We start from the raw sequence: 24795 nt of genomic DNA on the forward strand, positions 1-24795 counted from the left end.
GACTCGAGGCAGTGGCATCCTTTTATGCAAACAGTGGGCGAGGAAATATGACGCCAGTATGACTCATAATGAGATCTTTGCTTCCATTCAGAGGAAATGAGTAAGGAAAAAGTGGCAAACGTTGTTTCAGCAGGCTTGGAGAAAGAATAAAACATACCTGTCCTATAGAGTATGATAATGTTGTAATCATAAACACTGAATGTTGCTCATAAAAAAGGCACTGACGGGTTATGACTGTCATTTAGAGGCTGCAAAAATCAGCTCACGCTCCATTTTATTTGTGTTTCAGAGCTCCTCGGGTCGGCAAAGAAAGTGAATGTCAACTTTCAGGATACAGATGGGTGAGTTACCCTCCTTTTCTCCTCCCACGTACCTCCCATCCATATCCACTGCTCTCTGCACTTTTTCTAGCTAATGTCTCCATCCCATCTGCACCCATCTCCAGCTTACCCCTGCTTAACAGCATCCCCAAGCAGAATTATAGTAGTACTTTTACATTTGTCTTTATAGCGTTAAAAGCTAGAGGATTAGCCCATATACCACTCAGCTCAGCTCAGAATGTCATGTTTATTTATGCATGTGTGTGAGAGTATTACAGGCATGATATTAGGTATTACATATAAGCACCTTGACCTCTTTGCTCCCATTTTGTCATTAAAAGCATCGTCTGTGCCCAGTAGGCGGCTACGGGCCTGTCAGCTCCCGTTCGTGAGCTGCCGCTTGAAATACGCCAGACGATAACAAACAAAACAGCAAACAGTACTGTGGCCCACTTCCATGCAATCTGGTCTCGTTATGTAACGGAACAATTTGGAGAGGCAGACTTTTATTTCTTTGACAAAAGACTGGGAGACATAAAAAGCGGTTCTCGATGTAAAATCGGGTGATTTGCTGTCTGCAGCCTCCCATCGGTGGGAAATCAAAGTGAGCGGCGGCTCACGCAGACAGGTAGAGAAACAAGGGCCAAAAAAGAGAAGAAATGCAGACACTTGCAGTCGGGGGCTGATATGGCCATCATTAAAAGGCCTGTCAAAATCAGTTACATCACTGTAGCGCAATGTAGAGGAAATGCACTGCAATGTTGTTGTTGTTGTTTTCCCCCCGGGATTTCACAAATGGATCATATTGCAGACTGAAGGTTAAGGTTAAATTCATTATGCAATTTATTTTAATGACAGTTCTGGTCATCCTTTGTTGGTTTATGAAAGTATTTCACAGAGAAATTAACCCAGAGTCATGACTGTGTCTATGATTTTGCTCAGCATAATGTGACAACAGTGAAGTCTCTTCCAAAAGCGCTCATTATCTAAGTCAGTCCAGTCGTCTGCAGGCTTAACTGTCCTCACAGGCACAAACATTATGGTATTTCTTTATTTTTATTTTATAGTAATGATATGTTTGATCTTTAAGTATCTTTTAGAATAAATTGACTGAGAGAGTCATGGCACCCCTTGATTTTTGCAAACTTTATTGTATTATGTAGATAGATAATCTTTTTGTATCTCATACTAGGCTTTGGTGCCCCTCAGTGAACATGACATTTTAGCTCCTTTCCCTTAAAGCTGTCTTTCTTCTGATAGGCTGTGCCTCCCAAACAAAAGATTTATTTAAATTGCAATATGTAATTCTGCACACAGCCAGAGCTGTATGCCTGAGATGACCATATTAGGAATATGGCCTGAGCTTTTGGCTCACATGGATTACTTGTACCTCCACTGATCTCATGATTTAAACCTGTGGTCGTGTTTAATTTGAAATCCACCCATCTAACAGTTTATATGAGACAGAAAACAAGGAAAAGCATCACTGCTGTGTACAGTAAACTGTCCAGATCCTAAACAGTGTGCTAAGACCTTAACATCTGCATCATATGCCACCATATGCAAAAAATTACTTGCAAGTAATTCCTCCTTTCAAACCAGGTTATATGAAAATATCAGGCTCAAAAACTATAATTCCTTTTTTTCCTCTAAAACAGACGTCCGTCAGATGCCTCAAACTATCAACTAAAATTCCCTTCCTAGCACCTCTTTATGCATTTCCACCACCTCACAACAATCAACTCAAAAAAAGCCACAGCATCATCTGAAAACACTTCCAAGAAAACAACAAAGGAGAGACATTTGTTATTCTTTGTATGCGCTCTTTGTTGTGTGACAGTTAAGTTTGAGTTGAATTTAATGAGGACTGTAAAGGAGACGTGCAGCGGTGGAAATGGAGGCTGAGAGTGCAGTTATTGGGTCTCCAGAATGCAACGGCCATGAAACTGTCAACTTTAAATTCTCCTGGTGACTCACTTCACTGTCATTCACATGCCAGCTCTCTTTCTCCCAGCGTGTCTGCACCCTCTCTGATCTAATACTTCCAATACTACTTGTTGTAGTAATAGAACCATTCACAGGAATTATTAATCCATGTCATAGACAGCATATGAAAGGTAGATATAGCTTCTGGGTCTAACCAGTGAGGCTGCTGCAGGAGTGCCTTCTTTAAAATGGTTGCTAAACTGCAACTGGTGTTTTTGAGGAGTGAGGCTTAGCAAAGCATCTCTGCAGCAAACTGCAGTGACGCCAAGCGTTTACTGTATATTCCCTACTGTGCACAACGAGACAAACCCAGACATGATGGTTTAGTTTGGAAAAAGACAGCTACTTCAACAACCTGCAACAATCAATACTTTGCAAAATATGCAAAAAACTGTTTCTGTTGAAGGTGGAAACAACAAACTTGTTTCTCCACTCAAGGGGGAAAAACACTGTTGAGTACAACCAGGCAACCAAGGAGGACATATTAGCAGCTGGTGGTGTGCACCCCAGGTGTAAACAAATGACTTCATGGAGCGCTCACTAGTTAGACTCCATATGACAGGAAGAGCAAACAGTGGATGAAAATTACTGATGAAGTTATGTGGTAGAAAAGCAGGGCACAAATTTGTTTTTGCAAGTATTGATAGTATTTTTTTATGTTAAAGTGATGAACTATCTGATTAATAGACTTGTGCTCTTTCCCCTTTTTTTTTTTTTTTTTTTTTTCTTCTCTCCTTTTTTTGCTCCCTTTCTCTCTCCCTTTTTCTTTTCTTTATTTTCCTCTTCTTCAGCCTGTCAGCTCTGGCTGTTACAGTGTATGTGAAAAAATAACTCAGATAAATAAAATAAAGGGTTAAAACATCAACAAGAAGAGCCTATTGAGAACCTATAGAGCTCATCTTGAAATAGCAAATATGTTTGGCACAACAACGCATTCAGATCACAGTTCTGCTTGCAAGATCTACCAGACATGACAGGCTTTAAAAAAAAAAAAAAAAAGAAAAGCAGGGCTTTAAGCAGCTGGTTAAAAAGATAAAACATCCCAGGTAGAAAACATTTTTCAGTTTTATTATGTGACAATACTGTGCAGCTCCTGGTGAGCTCCAAGGTTAAGTTACTTTAGTTATTGTTAAACTAAGGTGTTCAGCATATTACTTTGACTTAAAATGGCCTAAGCTACATTAGTCTACATATGACTTATGCTGTGTCAATGTATAAAGTGTGTAACTTTATACACACTGTAATGCTGCTGCTGCTGCCAGCACTTTGTTTCAATAGACTCACACTTCAAATTGTGTGTCATCAGTCACAGCAGCTCATTGGAAGAGAAAGATGGAAAATTCCCTTAATTTTGTTTGCACTAATAAATGCTGCTGCCTGCAAGCTGCAAACACAGATAAAATGTTGCCTGTTATTTATTTTCCTATATCATCATAAATATAATTATTGTGAATTTCCTTGAAATATTGTGATATAATGTTGAGGCTGTTGCACCCACCCTTGCAGTGGCGTATCTCAGAGCATTTTATTTGGGAGCCATATTTCCAATTTAGATTAAAACTGCTCGGTCAGAAAAATAAGGCACTGGGCTCCACAGACTCATAAACCATTCAAAGCATGGTGCCGTGGACACTGATGGACAAGACCCTCTGGAGGAAAAAAGCCTAACTAACCTCTGTGATAGACCCCAGAGTGTGTGGTCCAATCTATGCTCCTATTCAAGTGAACTGTCAGCTGTTTGTAGTCCTGCACTGTTTCTTATGGAAAGAGGAGCAGCAGGAGTCTTGGTTCTCCTCAAGTCCAACAGCAACCTGATTTTCCTCATGATGAGATACAGATGGTCTGGTACATGTCCTCCCCAAATGTATCCAAGGCCTGACTAACCATTAGGTAATACTTCGTGTATGAGAAGAAGAGGCTAACTTTCCAATACTAAAACTGGTTTAAACAGTGGACTATCTCCAAGCATTATTTTCTTTGGCAACCACATTTCCCGTTTGAAGTTGCTTGGCCGGGATCACTTGCAAACTGCAACTATAACTCAGCTCATTTATGACTGATGCTGTAACAGATTCTCTTTGGCTGTGCTTTACTTGTTTTAATTAATGAACTCCACACGCTGCGCTGAAAATTGCTTATAAGTGAAATTAAACTCAGCCTGTACTACTGTAAAAGAAAAAAAAACCTGTTTAGCAGGAAAGACAAAGTGGATAGAAATTTAAATGCGTCAGTGAATTCTGACTAAGTTTGATTGTATGTGTAAATGCAGACATTTGTGAAGTACCAGGAGTTCCCATGAATTTTGAGTGCTTTGCTTTTCCTTCTCCACCATGGTGGTCCTTCTTTTTTCCATCAATCTGGCACTCACACTGTCAGTTCATCCATGATACATGATTGTCTGCTTAATGCAGCAGGAAACAAGAGAAGGCAGAAAAGCGAATTCCTTGAAGCATGACTTGTGCCAGCTTCAGCCCAAGTGAGGATAATTTAAACTGAGCTAAAAGACTGCAAAGCATGCTGAATAAAGTGGTCTCCGTAAAGATAAAGATGAAGAGTAATCCTTGCAGTGTGGCGTTTCCACTCTAAGTGAAATGAAACAGTTTAATCTGATTAGTGTGTTTACTGTTATTGCCTCTTTGCTCCCTAATTCCTCTCACAGTAATAAGTGCGGGCTGATGCTAACACGGCTGGTATACTGCACAAATAACTCGTGAATATTGTTTCTGATGGAAATGCACGGGTCAAGATAAATACTGCAGTTAATGAGTCTGCGCAAGCGGATTCATTTTAGATTCATTTACTCCTCTTGGCAGTGGCTCGAAGTCTCATAATGAACTCACGCTCAAGAAAAAAGCTCATAACTGGCAGCTTTCATTGTCAGTGCTGTGCATGTGTACAAAACAACGTTCCCAGAGCGGTGCCAGTCGGCTGGTATTGCACTGTGATTACAAACAGCAGGAATCTAAAAAGAAATGCTGGTCACTAGTTTGGTGCTATTTAGATATTTAGGGCAAAGTGGAGAGAGTGGCGATGTAGGCAGGAGGGGAATGAATAGAAAGAGCGAAGGTTTGTCACATGCGCATGTTAGGAGACCTGAGATGTGACAACAGCAAGGATGAAACTTGCTGTTAGAAACCTTGACAAGGAGATGTCCACTGAGACATGAGAGTACACTACAAGAGAGCGCCGCTGCAATTATTTATGCACTGTAGTGGGTGTGAGTGTGTTTGTGCAGAAGGTATCATGGAAAGAGGCTTTTCTGGAAATAAACACATTGAAACAAACAGAATATTTGATGCTGCCTAAACGTATAGGGAATAAAAGTGAGGATGATTTTAAAAGTAATGCAGTGAATTGGTTTAACTTGATGCAAAGCTCCTTTAATATAAGCTGTTTCTTCTTGTGGCTAAAGGTAGAATCTTAAGCCCCTTCCAGGAAAGTGCTCCTTTCCATTCACCTGATGGCATCTTAACATGTAGGTGAAGCCTACACAGGATCCTGGTCACTTTTCTGTAAAGCCATGATGGCAGTCTGACTAGGCTGGACCTGGAACATTTATGTATCACTTTCAGCAAGTCTGACTTCATGCTGTCCCATTAACAGGTGCCCACAAGATTACAGAAGTGCTCAGATGACTAAAAGTCACAATAGCTTTGGAGATTATACAACAATAACATTAGAGAAAAGAACATTTTGGCCTCACGCTGTATTTTAAAGAAGCCCCAAACCTGTTTCTTTTGAAAGTCTTAAGCCACTTCTCATTTCTTTATATTTTGGTAGGAAAATGGGGAACAGGAGCAGCAATTGATTGAAACATGCGCAAACATAGAAAGAAATACAGTATATAAGGCAAAAACAGACTTTATATAATTCTAACAAGGGTGAATATTTGGTGTGACCACCTTTATTCTTCAGCACAGACTCTGAGTCAATTCTTTAACTAGTCTTCACGAATAGTTCTCCAGGCTTCTTGAAGGACATTCAAAGCTCTTCTTTGGATGGTTCTGCCTTTGGTTCTGTTCTCTTTCAAGATGATCCCACACTGCTTCAATAATGTTGAAGTCTGGGTTCTGGGGAGGACAATCCATGACTGATAGTGTTTCATTGTGCGTTTTCCTACCCAGGTATGCTTTTGCTGCATTGGTAGCTTGTTTGAGATCATTGTCATTGTGAAAAATGAAGCAGTTGCCAATCAGATGCTTTCCAAATGGTATTGCATGGTGGGTCAAAGTCTGAATTTTCATAATTCCATCAATTTTGGTAAGATCCCCAACACCACTGACTGATAGATGGCTGTAGACATTCACTGTTACACCTCTCTCCCGACCTCCGCCATACATATTGACAATAATTTGAACCATTAGACCTGTTGGCTCTGATTTTGAATGATTCCTAGGTCAGTGTCAAGTGGCTTAACCAACAAATAAAAAATATTCCTCTGAAAATGGTCAGGTACAAAGTACAAAATGTCCAAAGAATAACTTTGAAAGACCTTCAGAGAGCCTGGAGGACTGTTTTTCAAGACCCCTTTTTAAACATTACAAGAAAGTCTGGCTCCTTGGAAGCAAAATGTAAAGAAGTGAAGAGTGGCTCAAGACTTTTGCACAGTACTATATGTTAAGCATGCATTTTTTTTTCCTGCAGCCAGAAAAAAGTCTTTTGCCATATGCCAGAATGAACTCTGGTCAATAAACATCACACACAGCACTAAAAAGACAAACTTTGCACACCTTTGTATCCTGTTAGCAGGCACACGCACATGTGTCCAAAATCACACCGTAACACACTTTTCTCCACAGAGGGTTGAAATTATTTAAGTTATTCACGTCCTTACCTCGAGGAAGATACCTCTAGCATGAAGTCTGTGACAGGTCACATTAATAAGACTCATCCCTAATGACCGAGCTATAACAAGACGTTAATGGGAGCTGAAGTTAGTATGTTGCTTCCAGCTGTTTACAGAAGGCTTTCCTCTGAGTACATTTCAAAGATACAGCATCCGAGAGCAGCATAACCCATCCTTGAATGTTTCCAAAGTCAGTGAGACAGAGAGTGTGAGTGCATTTATGGAAGGGCACAAACAGCTGTAACTTCAGTTACTTATAATTATTTATGCACTGACAAGGAGGCAAGCAGGCTCAGTGAGGGGTTAACAGCAACTGATTTTGTTTACTTCGTTTCAGACAGGTGAGCAGTCGCACAGGGTCAGAGTGGTGCAAAGGGAGGCAGACCATGAAGTCGAGCGTAGTCTGATCAGCTGATTTCAATGCCAGCTGCAATCAGCTGATGATTTTAATTGTCAAATCTTATACAGGACACTGTCCAAGCTGCTTTAGCGTGCCTACAGTTGTTGCACATCTGCAAGCTGCTTTGCATCCTCCATCCACCCCAGCTCTTCCTTTATTTCTTTCTCATCTTTGTTGTCAGTGATTGATTATAAGGAAAGTTAAAAGGAAACAAAGTTATAAAGAAACAAACTGTTTATTTTGTGTGTGCAGGGCTGGTAATTTAGAGAATACCAGCTCTCACTTTTCAGGTCAGGTCCATGGTGAACTGTGCCACATTGGGAAGCATCCACACGTTTTGCTCCCCTACTATTAACTGGGTTGTGACCTAACCAGTGTGTGTGTGTGTGTGTGTGTGGGTGTGTGGGTGTGTGTGAATGGGGAGAGTGTCATCTGTCAGCTAAGCCTGCTGCAATATTAATAGCCCACAGTAAGGGCCCAAAACAGCACAGGTCCACTGGAGATTCTTCTTCGTCCTTGTAATTATGACTCCACAACAGTTTCATTGCCCACAGAAAGCAGAGGAGTCACTATATAGAAACAGTTGGCAGTTGTTGCCTAATGGGTAGTTAGGGTGGCTGCTGGTGGTTTTGGGTTATTTTATGCTCAGTGAGGCTTCAGAACCTGAAAATGAAATAATGAGAGTATTAAAACAGCACATCCTTATAAAAAGCTTCTTTGGGAAGTGATTGCTGCCTCAAACATAAACATATGCAGTACATATATAGTGAATACATACATATATGTATATATAAATGTAATTTAGAAGAAACCAGAGGACTCAGGCAAAGTGACAGACATTGATTAGCCAACAACAAAGACACAAGATGTGATATGTGAGCCAGGTGCTGGCACCAGCACACACACACACGCACACACATATTAACAGGTTTACATGTGGCTCATCACGGCTCGTCTAAACTGCGCACCAGCTGATGGGAGAGAAGAGTGGTGAGAGAGACTGCTGTCCTTCCTTCCTTCTTTCTCCTCAGTCCGGTGTGTGACTGTGGGAGTGGTGTGCTCTTTTGGAAAGCTTGACAGGCATAAGAAATGTCTCATTACTGAAAATAGGTCAAGCTGTGTGTGTCTGTGTATGAACGAGTGTTTACAGTGTGTGTGTGTGTGTGTGTGACAGGTGAAAAAGACCAGTACAAAGCTTACAGCTAAACTGCATGAAAAGGCTGCACGCTAAACAGAGGAGAAGAGTTGATAAAGTGAGTTTGAGATAAATATAATTGCATAAAAATCAAGAGAAAGAGGGAAGGAGAGGAGAGAGAGACAGACTCGAGAGGATCATAAGAGAAAAAGAAATAAACAGAGGCAGCTGGTGAGAGGAACTGAAAACCAAAGATATTAAAGTGGCCTCATTGGTCTCTGAAATGGATGCAAGATATGGATTCAAGAATAGCAACGCAGTGTTGTGTTTGTTTTACTGTGGCTTGTGTTGTATTTGTTGTTAGCTACTAGTGTTTTAAAGGAATCCTTCAGCAGGGTTTAGTCGTGTGGTAAATATAGAGCTAGGCTTAGCTAAAGCTTAAAGACAAATAAAACTGATGTGTTGTGGCTACCCTACAAACACATTATTACACAATGGCAGTGTTGCACTTGGTCATAATTTGTTATGTTTTAGCATTTTTGCAAACAGACCACACAGAGTTTTCTGCAGTGTTGTAGTAATTATAGAGCACTCTAAATATGATGTAAATGTAAAGGATGAATATAAAGTTTTTAACAAGACGTGGACTTTAATGAAGTCAGCTGTAAAGCTGTGTGTTTAGTTTGTGGAGAGCAGTTTGCTGTGTTTGAGGATCACTGTCTGAATCCCTGTTAGGAGACGCAGAGAAATGTAAGAACTCGACTGATCAGACTGACGTCTGAAGCTTTGCAAAAGTGCAAAAATAACAAGGACTTTTCACCGAGCGTTACACATCCAGGGATGGAGGAGCTTTGTGACTGCCCACAAAATCACAACAAAACAGTAAACCATTTTCTGATGGGGAGCTTATCAAAGACTGTCTGGTGGACACTCTTCAAGCTTCAGTTTAGAAACAAAGCGGGCAATTTTGACCTTTTCTCCTCGGCTCTGGACGAGAGTTGTGAGCCCAGTTACTCATCTTTGTATGTGGGATAACAAAAGAGTCTGCGATTACGGAGGAGTCCAAATAAAACTTTTATTACTGCTGATCCATCTGTCCAGCTGTTTCCCCATGTTTTCAGTCTTTCTGCTAATCTGAGCTACATAGTCCAGAACTGTGAGGTGAGGCGTTAATCCAGAGACACGCTACAGTCTACAGTCTTAAATTGAAATCTGAAAAGGAAATTCCTGACTTTGGGGCAAAGTCAGCAAACTTTTAAGCTTTTTTTTTTTTCTTTTTTCCACAGGCTTAATTTGTGATTCTGTAAAAGGCAATCTTAATGTAGGTTTGTTTACACAATGCTTCATACTAAGTACTTAAACAAATGCCTGAAGGATTTTCAAGATGGTTGCTCAATGGCGAGACTTGTTTCTAAAGGGACTTTGGGTAATGTTAACATCTGTAAACAAGTAAAACAGGTTTTATAAAAGTTCATTTTAATTTTATTTATATAGCACCAAATCATATCAACAGTCCTCTCAAGGAGCTTTATATTGTAATATAATGATACTGTCGTGGTGCAGCTGTGAGGCAGGCAGAGTTGGACCCAAATGCAGGATTCAGAGGACGAGGAGTAAACAGGAAAATATACTCAATATACACACGGCTGTACTTAGCTGGAACCAAGACCAAAAACAAAGCCTAAAACAGGGAGCCATTACAGTTCAGGAGGCTGGCCAAGTGGCCAGCGGTGGAGACAGAACAACTTTTGGGGCTGACTTGGAGGCCATCGGCGCTGAGGTGGAAGAGCTGATGAGATGTTCTGGCGATGAGGAGTAACTGGAGGTGGAGGAGAGGGGAGTGGCCAACTCTTGGGCCTGTATTTGACCCCTCATTGTATTTAAGGAGCTGCACACAGTGGTGGTAGTGGAGAACAGAGGAGTAGTGAATTCTTATTGATGATCGCATCCATGGCAGATAGTTCAATGGAAATAGTCTTTAGATCTGTGGTCTTGAGAATGCAGATGGATATAGCGATTAGTTTTCCCAGTTCCTTACTATACTCCCAACAGTTCAGTCTGGTGGGTCCATGTTTTGGTTGTGTTCTATTGTCATGATGCGACTGTGTGGCAAATGCAGGACTTGGAGGACTTGGAATAAAGGGAATTAACAGCCTAACAACAAAAGCAGGCAGGAAACTAAGGGCACAAAGAACAGGAGACATAACTGAGTGGAGAGACAAGATAACTAAAACAGGACTCCAGACCACCATGTGGACAGGACACTGAAAGACACAGAGACAGAAACACAAGAGGGCAGTAACACTCAGGAAATATAAACAGAACCCATGAAAAGAACTAAAGAAGAACCAGAACCATAGGAATACAATTATAAACAAACAAACAAAGAACTACAATAATAAGGTAATAAAAAACCTCTGGGCCTTAGACCCAGGGACCATGGCAGATACAGAGAAAACCCCAGCAATCAGACAACCCCTGTGAGCAAGTGCTTGGTGACAGTGGGAAGGAAAAACATCCTTTTAACAGGAAGAAACAGCAGAACCAGGCTCAGGGAGGGGCAGCCATCTGCCGCATCCCGTTGGGGGTGAGGGGAGGGAGACAGGACAAAAGACATGCTGTGGAAGAGAGCCAGAGTTTATGAAAGCAAATTACTGTTTGTGAGAAATGTAATTCATACTCACAAACAAATGCCAACTAACAAATCAACAAATAGACACACGCCATTTATAAAATTTGTTCCCCCTTTCTTTTCCTGTCTAGAACTGCACTATTGCTGCTGAATGATAGATGGATACCTCCATAATATAATGAATGCAGCGTAACTGGCTGCACTGTTGTGCTGTAGGATGAACTCAGCTTCTTCCGGGCTCAATCTCTGCAATTAGAAGCAGAAGTGGAGAAAAAGAGTAGAAGAGATAAGGCAGCAAGGAACACCCTGGAGAGGAAGGATGGGGCTGCAGAGGAAAGTAGCGAGTATCAGCTGGTGAAAGGGAGCGAGGGAGAGGTGTTTTTTTATAATATGAGGAAGAATAGGAGGAGAAGTGCATGAATATTTCATGTAAGGTTTTACTACAGTACTTGGCTAAACCGAGGGCTTCCCTTCCCTCCCCCTAAACATACACCCCACTGACACAGTCATCTTACACACACACACACACACACACACACACACACACACACACACACACACACACACACACACACACACACACACACACACACACACACACACATCATTTCTTTTCTACTCAGCCTATTGCAGCATTGTGTAAGACTATCCTTTTTTTAACCCTGAAGGGAAGCGTGAAGGAAAGAAGACGGGTCGCTGCAGAGATGCAGAAGTGGGTTACGACATAGCTCATCGTTGATGCACGCACCTCGCTGTGGTTTCTAGGTCACGGGGTTACAAGCCAGTACAGGTTCATTCTGCACAGCTTCATACAGAACGGCTGTCTTTAAAATGAAGTGAATTTCCAGCAGTGCTTGTTGCTGCAGTGGGTTTTGTGGCTGAACTTCTTGTTTCATAAATCTTTTGACACCCAGTTTCACCCTCAAAATTTGCATTTACAGTTAAGATTTCTATTACCCCCCCCCAAAAAAATCTCCACATCCACATATGAGATGAGTTCTCGTGGAGGAAGATGGAAGAGTGGCAGATGGAGTCCAGACATGTGCACCAACTTGTTGACAGAAAACATTCCTCTTTTTTTCTCTATGTTCAGCAAACGTGACTGTTATTGATTTAACAGTTGCACTCTGCATCCTTGTTTGGATTGTTATTTGGCCTTTTTAATAATGATATATTGCACCATTTACCCAGACTGGAATCAAGGACACTCCACAGTCCTGGGAGAAGTGAAAAATAAGGATGCACTTGATTTGAATGTGCAGTCACAGAGAATGTTTAACAGTGATACTGTTTTTACTTTTCTCTCAAACAGAAACCAGACACCTTAAAAGAAAATAAGCGTTCTTAAAGCTAGTAAGAGAAATTTCTACACCTGAGCCACAGCCACCCCACCCAGCTTCATTCAGCTCAATCAAGACTTTAAGTTGTTAACATTTAAGCTACATGAGTGTCTCTCCTGTGCAAATAGATTAATAGCAAATGTTAAACCATTTAAACTGATTTTGGCATCATATAATTTCACACAGTGGTGTTAAAGCCCCTATTGAAATGAATAAAGAGAGAGCTTCAATGTGAATGGTCATACATATGAGCTGCGTTTATAAAATTATGATTCAAATTCAATAAAAACTTTGTCAAAGAAGCTTTTTCTCCATCAGCTAATGTTTCTATCATGCACACATATCCTCACTAAAAAAATTACACCTACCTACATCTTTACTGCAGTAATGAGTAGAGAGATAGCTCCGCTACTACACAGCTGATACTGTCTTTCTCTACGCTAAACAATGCAGGAACATTGGGCTGTTGTTGGGTCTTAAAATTAAGGAAGTGATATAAAAAAAAAAGTCAATAAACCCTACATTCCTTCAGTTTGAATTCACCTGGTTGAGCTGATGTCCTGTGCACCTAATGCTCGATTCCTTATTGTAGGATCCTGGGTTCTGTCTGTTATTCTCCAATTTCTGTCTCTATCTCTGGCTACTCTATACTGTCCTATCCATAAAGGCCAAAAATGATAATTTTGCAGACCAGAGTTTGTCTGGTGAACAACGTAGTAGAAACACTTATCAGCAAAATGCAATGCAACTCATGTTGCAGTATTCAATCATAACCTCTTTAAAGTTGCTTTAAACTTGCTTCTTGCAAATTCCTGTTTAAATATTTCAAAAATTAACTAAAAGACATTATTGAATCTGTTTCAAAGAATCAGTAGGACCAAACTCTGCAGAATCTTTGTAAAAATTTCATCTTGTTGTGTTTTAATAAGCGACATACTTGCTACCTTGGTTTCATGATTTGTCATGGTAACAGTGTAGAAACTGCTCGAGCTTGTCTGTGACAGTGTTTGACAGCAAAGAGCAAATCACGCAGAGGAGCGAGGACACACATGTCACAGCTGATCTGAGTCAGATAGAAGGTGTGTGTGTGTGTGTGTGTGTGTGTGTGTGTGTGTGTGTGTGTGTGTTAGGCAGGCTCAGAAACAGACTTTTTTATGTGTGCTTTCATTTATGTTTGCCTGTCTGTGATGCCTTCTCCTCCTTTGACTGCTTCTTGTGCGTATACATCAAGGCTGACATATCAATCTCATCTGTTCACTTTTCACCCTCTGGGGCTCGCACACACATTCACTGCAACCTTTCCTTGATGAAATATTTCTCCTGCTCTGCTGGATTTTGTAGCTCTGCAGCAGATACAAATCTGTTGTCGGGCACCTAATAAGCTGCTATTAAATCTATTTGTCATGCTAAGCCTTGCCGTTATCAGTGACCTGTGTGTGTGTGTTTGTTTATGCATGCGGGTGGTCTAGCTGTATATGGTTTTTTGATCCAAAAACTTGAAGGAGGAGCAAAGTTATCTTTCATAAAACTAAAAACAAATGAACGGTGAAGTAACAGGTAGGTATGTGATTATGAATTGTGTGTGTTTGCTACAGGTTTTCTGCGCTGCATCATGCTGCCCTTAATGGGAACCTGGAGCTCATCTCTCTGCTGCTGGAGTCACAGGCTGCTGTCGACATCAGAGACCAGAAAGGTGAGGGCCAAACGTACATGCACATAAAGAAACATGCAGTCAAAAGTGAGCCTCCTATTTACAGTAGAACGTACTCATCAGTCACTAACATGATATACTGTAGCTTGGCATGTGATGGGTGTGTCCTATGTTTACACACCATGGGTGTGCAGGTATGCGGCCGCTGCACTACGCAGCCTGGCAGGGGAAGGCGGAGCCCATGAAGATGCTGCTGAAATCAGGTTCGTCTGTCAACGGCCAATCAGATGAAGGACAAATTCCTCTCCACTTGTCAGCACAGCACGGCCACTATGATGTGGTGAGTAATTTGAAGTTTTTACAAAACAAAACAAAAAAGGACCACCTTTGTGACCACACTCTAGACCACCTTCTGACTGAGTGAAACAGAGAGCAGAGGAGAGAGGCAGGGGAGATGCTAATTACAATGGTGGGTTAAATATCAGTTGGCTTATAGTAGCATATCATGGCCATTAAATGTTTTCAACAATACTAATTTTTCAATGTTAATGGAATAATTAATGGTCAGGACTAGACTCCTTTTTGGAGATACATTGAGTGCAATTTTCTTGGCTGTCTCTGATTTCAGTTTTCCTTTTTTTGTACATGTGACCTGCCATTACAATTTTTTGACAATTTAGATTTTCTTTCTGTTTTAAGAACTATAACTGACAGCATATACAAACAAAAATCAAATTTTTTTCATTGTAAAATATTATTTTACAATAAAAATTATGACATTATTAAACTTAAAAATGTTTCCTCCAAACTGCAGTAAGTTACAGGATTGCCTCTCTCTGAAACAACTGAAAATAAAGTGTTCTGCTACTGGAAAAAGGTACAGAAAACTAACTGAAAATGAGTTGCTGTACACCCACCTTTGCCTGACATATTTTACCTTACCTTACCAAACAAAAGCAGGTCCAACAGATTTATATCACATATAGAGTACCAGTCAAAAGTTTGGACACACTGACTGGTACTGTATATCAGTTACTTATGTCATTTTCCAGCAGAGACTAGAGCATATGGACTGGATGGGCAACTCACAGTCGTGCTTGGACTCACACATGCTGTGTCCACAAAAACTGAGGCTACATACCAGGAAGATGAAAACTATAATTTAAAAAGTAAATGATAATTGAATAAAAGTAATGATAAAAGTATAATTAAATAATAAAAGTATAATTCATCATTATGATTATAACCTATACAGTGGGCCACCGTTACAGGTACAAAACAAATTCAAGCATAAACAAATTAATTTAAACCACATCATGAACCAGTAGGTCTATGCATAATTACAACAATACATACATAATACGGTCATAGAGGAATATAGTCAGAGTTATAAAAGTGAAAAACTGTTTATCTTTGATGGTACAGTGTACCAAAGAGGAGAGACACTTTCTCTAGGTGCAGACCACACAGATTACTGTGAGTATTCCCAACACATTTCCATTTGGTTTGTGATTTTATTTTTTGAGTGAGCCCGTGCTTTTAAAGTTGTGCCGCCTTTGTGCACATATTGCACATGCATGAAAGAGACTGGCTTGTAATCTGACTAATGGGAGGCTGACCGAACGGTCACCAGACTGGACCAAAACCACTGTAAATCAGCTGATTCCAGTCCCTGCTGGTCAATCGGTGCCTCTTCACTTCTTTTTTCTGCTGTGCAGCTCTTGTGTCTTGGTTTGAGATTTTGATATTTCAGTACAACAGTTGGTTGTCCTGAGTGTCACTTATTGTACCCTTATTGTCTTTAAGCATTCTGGCTGCTGTTTTAATATGATTTTTTTTTGTTTTTTTACAGTCACCCTTCTCAAAGTGTCAAGTTAGGTACAGTTTAAAAACTGTGTACGCCTGGCAGACAGCAGGCAGATATATTTAGGGACAAGCTTGTGAATATAGAGGAGCATTTAGCAGCTAAAGAGGCACGTAGGAATAAATACCTTACTCAGAATGAATGTTAACATTGCTGGGAATCAAATATCAACTGCTGAGAGTTGATATTCTGTGAACTTAATCCGTGCTTTTTTGTGTCTATCTTATGTGAGCACAGATAATTTGCTAGCTAAGTGAGAGTTGGAGTTTTTACCAGCTGAGAGAGAAAATCTCAGGGAACCACTGCAATCCTGTCAGGCTTAGAAAAAAAAATAGCATCTCAACTACAGGAAAGAAGAGGATAGAAGAGCTGAGAGTTTGCTGCTTCCACAGCTGAAGAAGCACTGCTTCTACTTGATTAAATATCCATGATTTATACAGGGTAAGAAACTGGGGCTGAAGCTTTAATGTGCAGCTGCTCTCCATGTGTAAGGGCAAATATATAAAAAAAAATTACAGAACCAGACCACAGATTGTAAAATGAATCATTTATGATCCAAGAAGGCCAAAAGAAAGCGCTGAAAAGATTCAGGACACATTGGCTTTAAAAACACGGAGACATGAGGGACTTCAATTCTGTGTATTGTCCTAATTTGTTCCATTTTAAGCTGCATTAGGAAGCTGAACAACATAATGAACTCCTTCCTGTGGTGCAGCCTCCCTGCCATTCCCCTCTGAGCCATTACTGAATTCTGGGATTGTGCTGTATATGCCATAGACACTGTTTTATGTTCTTGTTCCATTGTTAAATCCTGAGGGCATTATATAGTAGATGAGTTATTTTCTATATTACACATTAAAAGGAAAGACTGACAGTGGTGCTGTTATGCTGCAGGGGCATGGTTTGAGTCCACTTGGCTCCTAAATGGAGGGGTCATTTCAAATCAAATGTCAAATATGATGAAACATTCCCATCCTGATGTGGGTGGTCTCTTACACTGTGACAATACCCCATTCCATTATAGAGTACATATTGACTTATTACAGATATATCTTTATTGGCATATTTGTTGACTTTTTTTTTTTTTTACAGAGGATAATGCAGAAAAACATGTTTAGGATCATTTAGAAATATGTTTGTTCTGCAGAGCAGTTCTAACTGCAGCACATACCAGATCTCAAGCCAGCTGAGCACCACTGGAGATTTTGTAAATGCCGTGTTAGACGCACAAACTGTATAATCAGTCTATGGTAAGACGCCACCACCATCAACACACCAACTTAGGGAAGAATGATGTTCATCCCTCCAATAGATTTACAGAAATGTGGATAATTGGTGAAGCTGTTCTGGTGGCGCCTTACTGACATGCTTTATGCTGGTGTGTCCTTTGTCACCGTTCTGCAGATCAAGTAGTTAGCAGTTAGCCCATCAGGTTAAAACACAGCTACATCTCTTACCTGTTTGCTTCTGTGTGAGGTATATATATATATATATATATATATATATATATATATATATATATATATATATATATATATATATATATATATGTATATATATATATGTATATATATATGTATATATAATTGGCTACTTTTAAAAAGTACCAAAATATGTGTAATAGGGTTACACGCATTATGTTTGAAATTGCTCTGTTCAAATGTCATCATCTCTCTTTTGTGAGGATGGCTGTTTGTTCACATTGTTAGTCTTGTGATAGACTTGTGCCCTTTTCTGCGCCCTTTGAGCGTATGGATTTTTTTCTAATGTGTCTGTGTGCCCTGTCTCCAGTCTGAGATGCTGCTGCAGCACCAGTCCAACCCGTGCATCGTGGATAACGCAGGGAAAACCCCTCTGGACCTGGCCTGTGAGTTTGGCAGAGTTGGGGTAAGAGCCTATGATTTCAGTCATTATTCAGCAACAGTGTCAAAACACGAATACAACAATGTGTTGCTTATTTTCTCTTTGTTTATGTGTGTGTAGGTGGTCCAGTTGTTGCTGTCTAGTAACATGTGCGCTGCTTTGCTGGAGCCCAAAAAAGGAGACACCACCGACCCTAATGGGACATCCCCGCTACATCTGGCTGCTAAGAATGGACACATAGACATCATTAGGTACACGCACACAATCTCTCTTACACACACACATACACACCATATCTAATGATAAACTGGGTTTAAATGTCCTCCTGAGATTGCTGATCAAACAGATGTGTAACACAGCAGGGGAACCATATAATCCAAGTCACTGAAAGAATAATGGAACAAATGTGTGCCACACAGTCACGCTGATGCATCAGTCCTAAATGCATTGTGGCGACAGCTGATAGTACTCCAAATCCACACTGCACTTCATTTTATCACGCTAAACGTTCAGTCATTATAAGCTCATCCCAGCATGGATCTGTGTCTAATTTTTGTGTGTGTTTTTTGCAAAACTGCATCATGGCAAAGTGACTTCTGTTGCCTCGGTGAAGGCGGCATTTGGCACGAAGCTTTGAGATGAAAGCTCCCAGCTGAATGGCGTGCCACGGCAGATAAACACACAGCAGAGTCCATTATTTTCTCTCATCAGTCCCAAATACTTTTAAAGTAACTCAGAGCTGAATATGTGCTGTATATGCGCATGTGCTGGTGCAGACACTGGCTTGCCCAGCGGACGCAGACAGAGCGGCGAGGGGAAGAAGGGAGACAGTGAAAGATGAGAGAGGCCTGCAAACGAGGGAAGATAAGAGAGAGAGCAGGAGGGCAGGAGAGTGAGGGGGGAAGAAAAAGAAAGAAGAGAGAAAGAGAGAGAGGAAAGGAGTTCAAAACAGAGTGGGAGAATAAAGCGTGTCATAGTTGATAGAGCAGAGTGCGCCTCTCTTGAAGTGACACTGATAAATGATGCTCGTTAGCCATGGCCAGCAGTCTGTGTAAGACACACACACACACACACACACACACACACACACACACAAAGTAAGAGGAAAATTAAATGTGTGGCAGCTTTTTTTAGATGAACTTTGCTCCGACGCTGTCAAACTGGTGATTTTTTTGTACTCATTGTCAGCAAATCCCATAAAAAAGACCGGCACACGTCAGTGAGTGATGCTACAAACATCTACGGCCTGTGTACATATATGTACATATTCTTTTATAATCTACGGCCAAACTGGAAGCTAACATCAGTGTGCTGACCAAACAGGTGTGAGTGATCCAGAGGCACTGCTACTTAAAGCTGTACTGAGGCACAAGATCCTTTTCTCCAGCAAAAAAAATCAACATCGTTAATTTGAAGCTTTTAATTTGTCTACAGTATTCCACATTATTTAAAAAAATAGGCAAAACTGCTTCTTTGGAAGTGTATGTGTGTGTGTGTGTGTGTGTGGTAGAGCTGCTTGAATTTAACATGAGTCAGCACACATCGGTGCTGAGTTTACACAAGTGTGTAAACAGACTCACTCACAGTAAATTACTGCAAAAAAGAGAGGTCACCTTAACTCTATGAGCTCTAAGTTATCGTCGGTGATATCCCCAACCCCAAGCCTAACTCTGTGCTTTTATTTTCTTCTTTTGAAAAGTTGCATCAACAAATCCCATTAAAAAAGCACCCACTGAGTCAACAGTGATCAATCTAGTCTTTGGGTCTAGTTTGGGTTTGGTTAATGCTCAGCAAATTCTTTTTTTCTGTTTGGAACCCCTGAATGGAAACACCTTTAACAGAAAAACTGTAATTACAAAACCTGTTCATAACATCTTCTATCCATCCATTCTCTTCCACTTATCCTGTTCAGGGTCACGGGGGGGCTGGAGCCTATCCCAGCTGACATGGGGTGAGAGGCCAGCCTGTTGCAGGGCTAACACAGAGAGACAGACAACCATTCACACTCACACATATGGGCAATTTAGAGTGACCAATTAACCTAACCCCAGTAACCGCATGTCTTTGGACTGTGGGAGGAAACCCACGCAGACATGAGGAGAACATGCAAACTCCACACAGCGAGAGGCCTGGTCAAGGTGGAATCGAACCCAGGCCTTCTAAATGTTACTCCAGTTGTGAGGCAGCAGTGCTAACCACCACACCTTCTTCTAGTTTCTGAAACAATGCCTGTGTGGCATGAATCGAAAGCAAAACCCAACCCTAACCCCAGATGGGTTACTGGTGGAAGTTAACCATCTGAGGTGACGCATCACATCACACGACTGGTGATTGGTGTCACTTTGAGTGATTGTTTTATTACTGTGGGGCAGAGCCAGACTAGCTGTTTCAAGTTTTTCCAGTCTTTGTGCCCTGTAACTGTGTCTAGTCTGTAGCTTTTTGCCTCATTCTTCACCAGTGTGAATAAGTCGGTTTGCAATTGCTTTAATTGTCCTTTGGTGAACTTGGATCTCAGGTATGTTAAGCTCAGGTGTAGCTTCTATAGCCTGATATACCACATCATACCATACCACCGTGGATCACTCAACATACTACAAGTACTGTAATAGAAGCTACTTACATGCTTCATATTTTATGTGTTGTGTGTAAAATCGTCACGTGCAAAGTAACTAGTGTCTCTCAGATAGAACAACCTAAAGTGGCTGAAGTGTGATTCAGTGTAATATTGTGTATATTTACTCAGTTACTTTCCACCACAGATTACTGATCATCTTGTACCTTCCTCTGCTAGTTCCCTACCTACCCTGCCCCCTACCATTTAAAATTATAATTTTGAATTTGTACTTCAAAATGTATGCAAAACCTTTTTACTCTCTTTCAATTCCTTTGTACAATTCCCACCTTTGAATCTGCGGCACCTGCGTTTTAACACCTCTCTCGAGTTTCTCACTTCCTCCCTGTTCATACTCTCTCTTTTGAAGTTATTCACAATTCTTTCAATATTTTTTCCTCACTTCACCTTTCCTCTGTCATCTCTTACTATACTTCTAGACTTGCCTGTTCTTACACACTCTCTCTCTGCCTGATATCCCTCTCCTGACAGGCTGCTGATCCAGGCTGGCATCGACATAAACAGGCAGACCAAAGCAGGCACTGCCTTGCACGAGGCTGCCCTCTGTGGAAAGACCGAGGCAGTGAGACTCCTGCTGGAGGTGAGTGGAACTCTACTCAAAACTTCCCAGCAAGATAAAAACTGTGACAATAGTGAATTGTATTTGCTGTTTTGTCACAAAATACATGTAAAGGTAGGACAAATCTCTCTTTGTAGGTATCAGAAACATTGTGCTTCATAACTAGTTTGGAATCCAACTCACCATGGAAAAACTTCAAAGTTATAGGGAGGTGTGGTAACCCGAAGTTACAGCTCATTTGGTTGGTGCTATCTTTTTGTTTGAAGCCAAGACCTTCCAGATAGGCCAGGATTATGCTAGTTTGGGGATACACACAGGGACAGCTGTGTTGGTATTATTGCATATTATATTTTTTAGTATGCTTGGAGGATGCATGTGTAGTTGATGTCCATGTACTGCAGTGTTCCATGATTACAGCAAATAGAAGGCCTTTGTTCATCCTCAGGCAACTAATTTTGTGTCACTTGAAATTGAATGGACTGGCATTTATATGCAGCTTTTTCTAGTCATATATTTATACAGTGCTCTATTTTTTACACTGGAAGCACTTTTATCTGCCTCACATCCATGGACATTTTAGAATCAACAGTTTGCCTACCCAGCATGTCTTTGAGCTGGGAGGAAGCGTCAGTGCATCAACAGGGAGAACATACAAACTCCACGCAGCCTGGGTTTGAACCAGGAACCTTTTTGCTCTGAGGCACCAGCACTAACCAGTACACCAACACAGTGACCCTCTTGGACCCATGCTGATGCACACATAGATTCCACGGATGAGTAGCTGTTGCATGCATAAAGATGTTAAACTATGACACTGTGGTGCATATGCATCAGCCTTTACTTTGCCAGTACGTGGTTATTACCTTGATCCCTCTATATAGTCTGAATGGGTCTGCTGAGTGTAACTTACCCATATTACTCAGACTCTGTGAAAAACATCGAGTCTCACAGCAGGAAAACGATGATGCAAACTGCCCATTTGTACGGTTGATTTAAACATGCCACAAGGTTTAATGAAAGCAAGAACCGCAGAATGCGTAAATGACTGTGTGTGTTCCAGTGCGACAAACTAACCTTGTCATTTAGATCCCCAGCTGCGAAAGGTTACGAGTTTTCACCCTGAAGCTTCTTTGGACTGAATTCATCTTTGTTCCCTCGGCCTGCATTTGAGTCAACAGATTTAAATGTGATACTGCTCTTTGGCTTTCGGCTATCTCGTCAGAAAAATAAGATGTGGGTGTAATTAGCAGAAGAGGCACAGGGAATTAGGGTTATGTTATCATGGCGTCAATTACGGTAAATCATCACATCCCTAAGGCATTTAATCAGCATGTGGACATTCTAATTTATGAGTTTCAGTAACTGGATGCAGTGTGTTTTGATTTTATCCTGTATGAAGATGCACATAGGGGGTATTGTAATAATTGCTAATGTAATAACTAAAATTGTAAATTGTTCCTCTCTCTTCTGCAGAGTGGCATCAATGCTACTGTGAGAAACACCTATAGCCAGACTGCGTTGGACATTGTCTACCAGTTCACTGCAACACAAGCCAGCAAAGAGATCAAACAACTACTGAGGGGTAGGATGGATGGATGAATGCAAGCATGGATGGATGGATACAAGCATGGATGGATGGATGAATGCAAGCATGGATGGATGGATGGATGAATGCAAGCATGGATGGATGGATGAATGCAAGCGTGGATGGATGGATGGATGGATGAATGCAAGCATGGATGGATGGATGAATGCAAGCATGGATGGATTGATGGATGCAAGCGTGGATGGATGGATGGATGAATGCAAGCATGGATGGATGGATGAATGCAAGCATGGATTGATGGATGGATGAATGCAAGCATGGTTGGATGGATGAATGCAAGCGTGGATGGATGGATGAATGCAAGCATGGATGGATGGATGAATGCAAGCATGGATTGATGGATGAATACAAGCATGGATGATGGATGGATGAATGCAAGCATGGATGGATGGATGAATGCAAGCATGGATGAATGGATGGATGCAAGCGTGGATGGATGGATGGATGGATAGATACAAGCATGGATGATGGATGGATGAATGCAAGCATGGATGGATTGATGGATGAATGCAAGCATGGATGGATGGATGAATACAAGCATGGATGGATTGATGGATGAATGCAAGCATGGATGGATGGATGGATGCAAGCATGGATGGATGGATGATGCAAGCATGGATGGATGGATGAATGCAAGCATGGATGATGGATGGATGGATGCAAGCATGGATGGATGGATGAATACAAGCATGGATGGATGGATGGATGGATGCAAGCATGGATGGATGGATGAATACAAGCATGGATGGATGGATGAATACAAGCATGGATGATGGATGGATGGATGCAAGCATGGATGGATGGATGAATACAAGCATGGATGGATGGATGGATGGATGCAAGCATGGATGGATGGATGCAAGCATGGATGGATGATGGATGAATACAAGCATGGATTGATGCAAGCATGAATGGATGGATGAATGCAAGCATGGATGGATGGATGAATGCAAGCATGGATGGATGGATGGATGCAAGCGTGGATGGATGGATGGATAGATACAAGCATGGATGATGGATGGATAGATACAAGCATGGATGATGGATGGATGGATGCAAGCATGGATGATGGATGGATGGATGCAAGCATGGATGGATGGATGAATACAAGCATGGATGGATGGATGCAAGCATGGATGGATGGATGGATGAATACAAGCATGGATGGATGAATGCAAGCATGGATGGATGATGGATGAATACAAGCATGGATTGATGCAAGCATGAATGGATGGATGAATGCAAGCATGGATGGATGGATGGATGCAAGCGTGGATGGATGGATGGATAGATACAAGCATGGATGATGGATGGATGAATGCAAGCATGGATGGATGGATGAATACAAGCATGGATGGATTGATGGATGAATGCAAGCATGGATGGATGCAAACAACCATGGATTGATGCAAGCATGGATGGATTGATGAATGCAAGCATGGATGGATGGATGGGTGTATTTTTTGTACATAAAAATGGAGAGAAATATAGTTGGAAGGGAAGTACTTAACTTGAAATGTACATTAATAAATGTATATTAATGAAGCAGTTTGACATTTTGGGAAATACACTTGTTTATTTTCTTGGTGAAAATTAGATGAGAAGATTGAAATCAGTGTTCTGCCTTAACGGTAAACGTGAAGCTACTGCCAGCAATCTGTAAGCTGTGCTTTGTACAAAGACTGAAAGGAGGGCAGATCAATGAGCAAGGCTCTGTTGACATTGCCACTTTAACAAAATGGTTGTGTTAAGCTAACCACCTGGCGGCAGTACAGACATGGAAAACGTGTTCATTGCAAACAAGCAACCAATTTAATAGTTCCTTTAATGATGCTTCGTTTTTTAAAGGTAATAATAATGCCGTCTTGAAAGTTTAATTTCTGTTATTGTTTTCCACAATTAATGTGAATTATATATGAATGTATTGTGACTCAGATATACAATATAATTTACTGTCTTTG

General features: G+C 40.9%; 1 protein-coding gene across 1 annotated transcript in view; it reads left to right on the plus strand.

The window, feature by feature from the left end:
• Positions 1-24795, plus strand: part of caskin1 (CASK interacting protein 1) — a 122257-nt gene that overhangs the window by 63214 nt on the left and 34248 nt on the right. The window contains exons 2-8 of the mRNA XM_030734956.1: positions 290-341; positions 14255-14352; positions 14505-14650; positions 17966-18061; positions 18158-18288; positions 21141-21249; positions 22702-22810. Coding sequence (XP_030590816.1) covers positions 290-341; positions 14255-14352; positions 14505-14650; positions 17966-18061; positions 18158-18288; positions 21141-21249; positions 22702-22810 — 741 coding nt within the window. The remainder of the gene's footprint in view (positions 1-289; positions 342-14254; positions 14353-14504; positions 14651-17965; positions 18062-18157; positions 18289-21140; positions 21250-22701; positions 22811-24795) is intronic.

This window comes from Archocentrus centrarchus, chromosome 8, assembly GCF_007364275.1.
Source record: "Archocentrus centrarchus isolate MPI-CPG fArcCen1 chromosome 8, fArcCen1, whole genome shotgun sequence".
NCBI classification, from domain to species: Eukaryota; Metazoa; Chordata; class Actinopteri; order Cichliformes; family Cichlidae; genus Archocentrus; species Archocentrus centrarchus.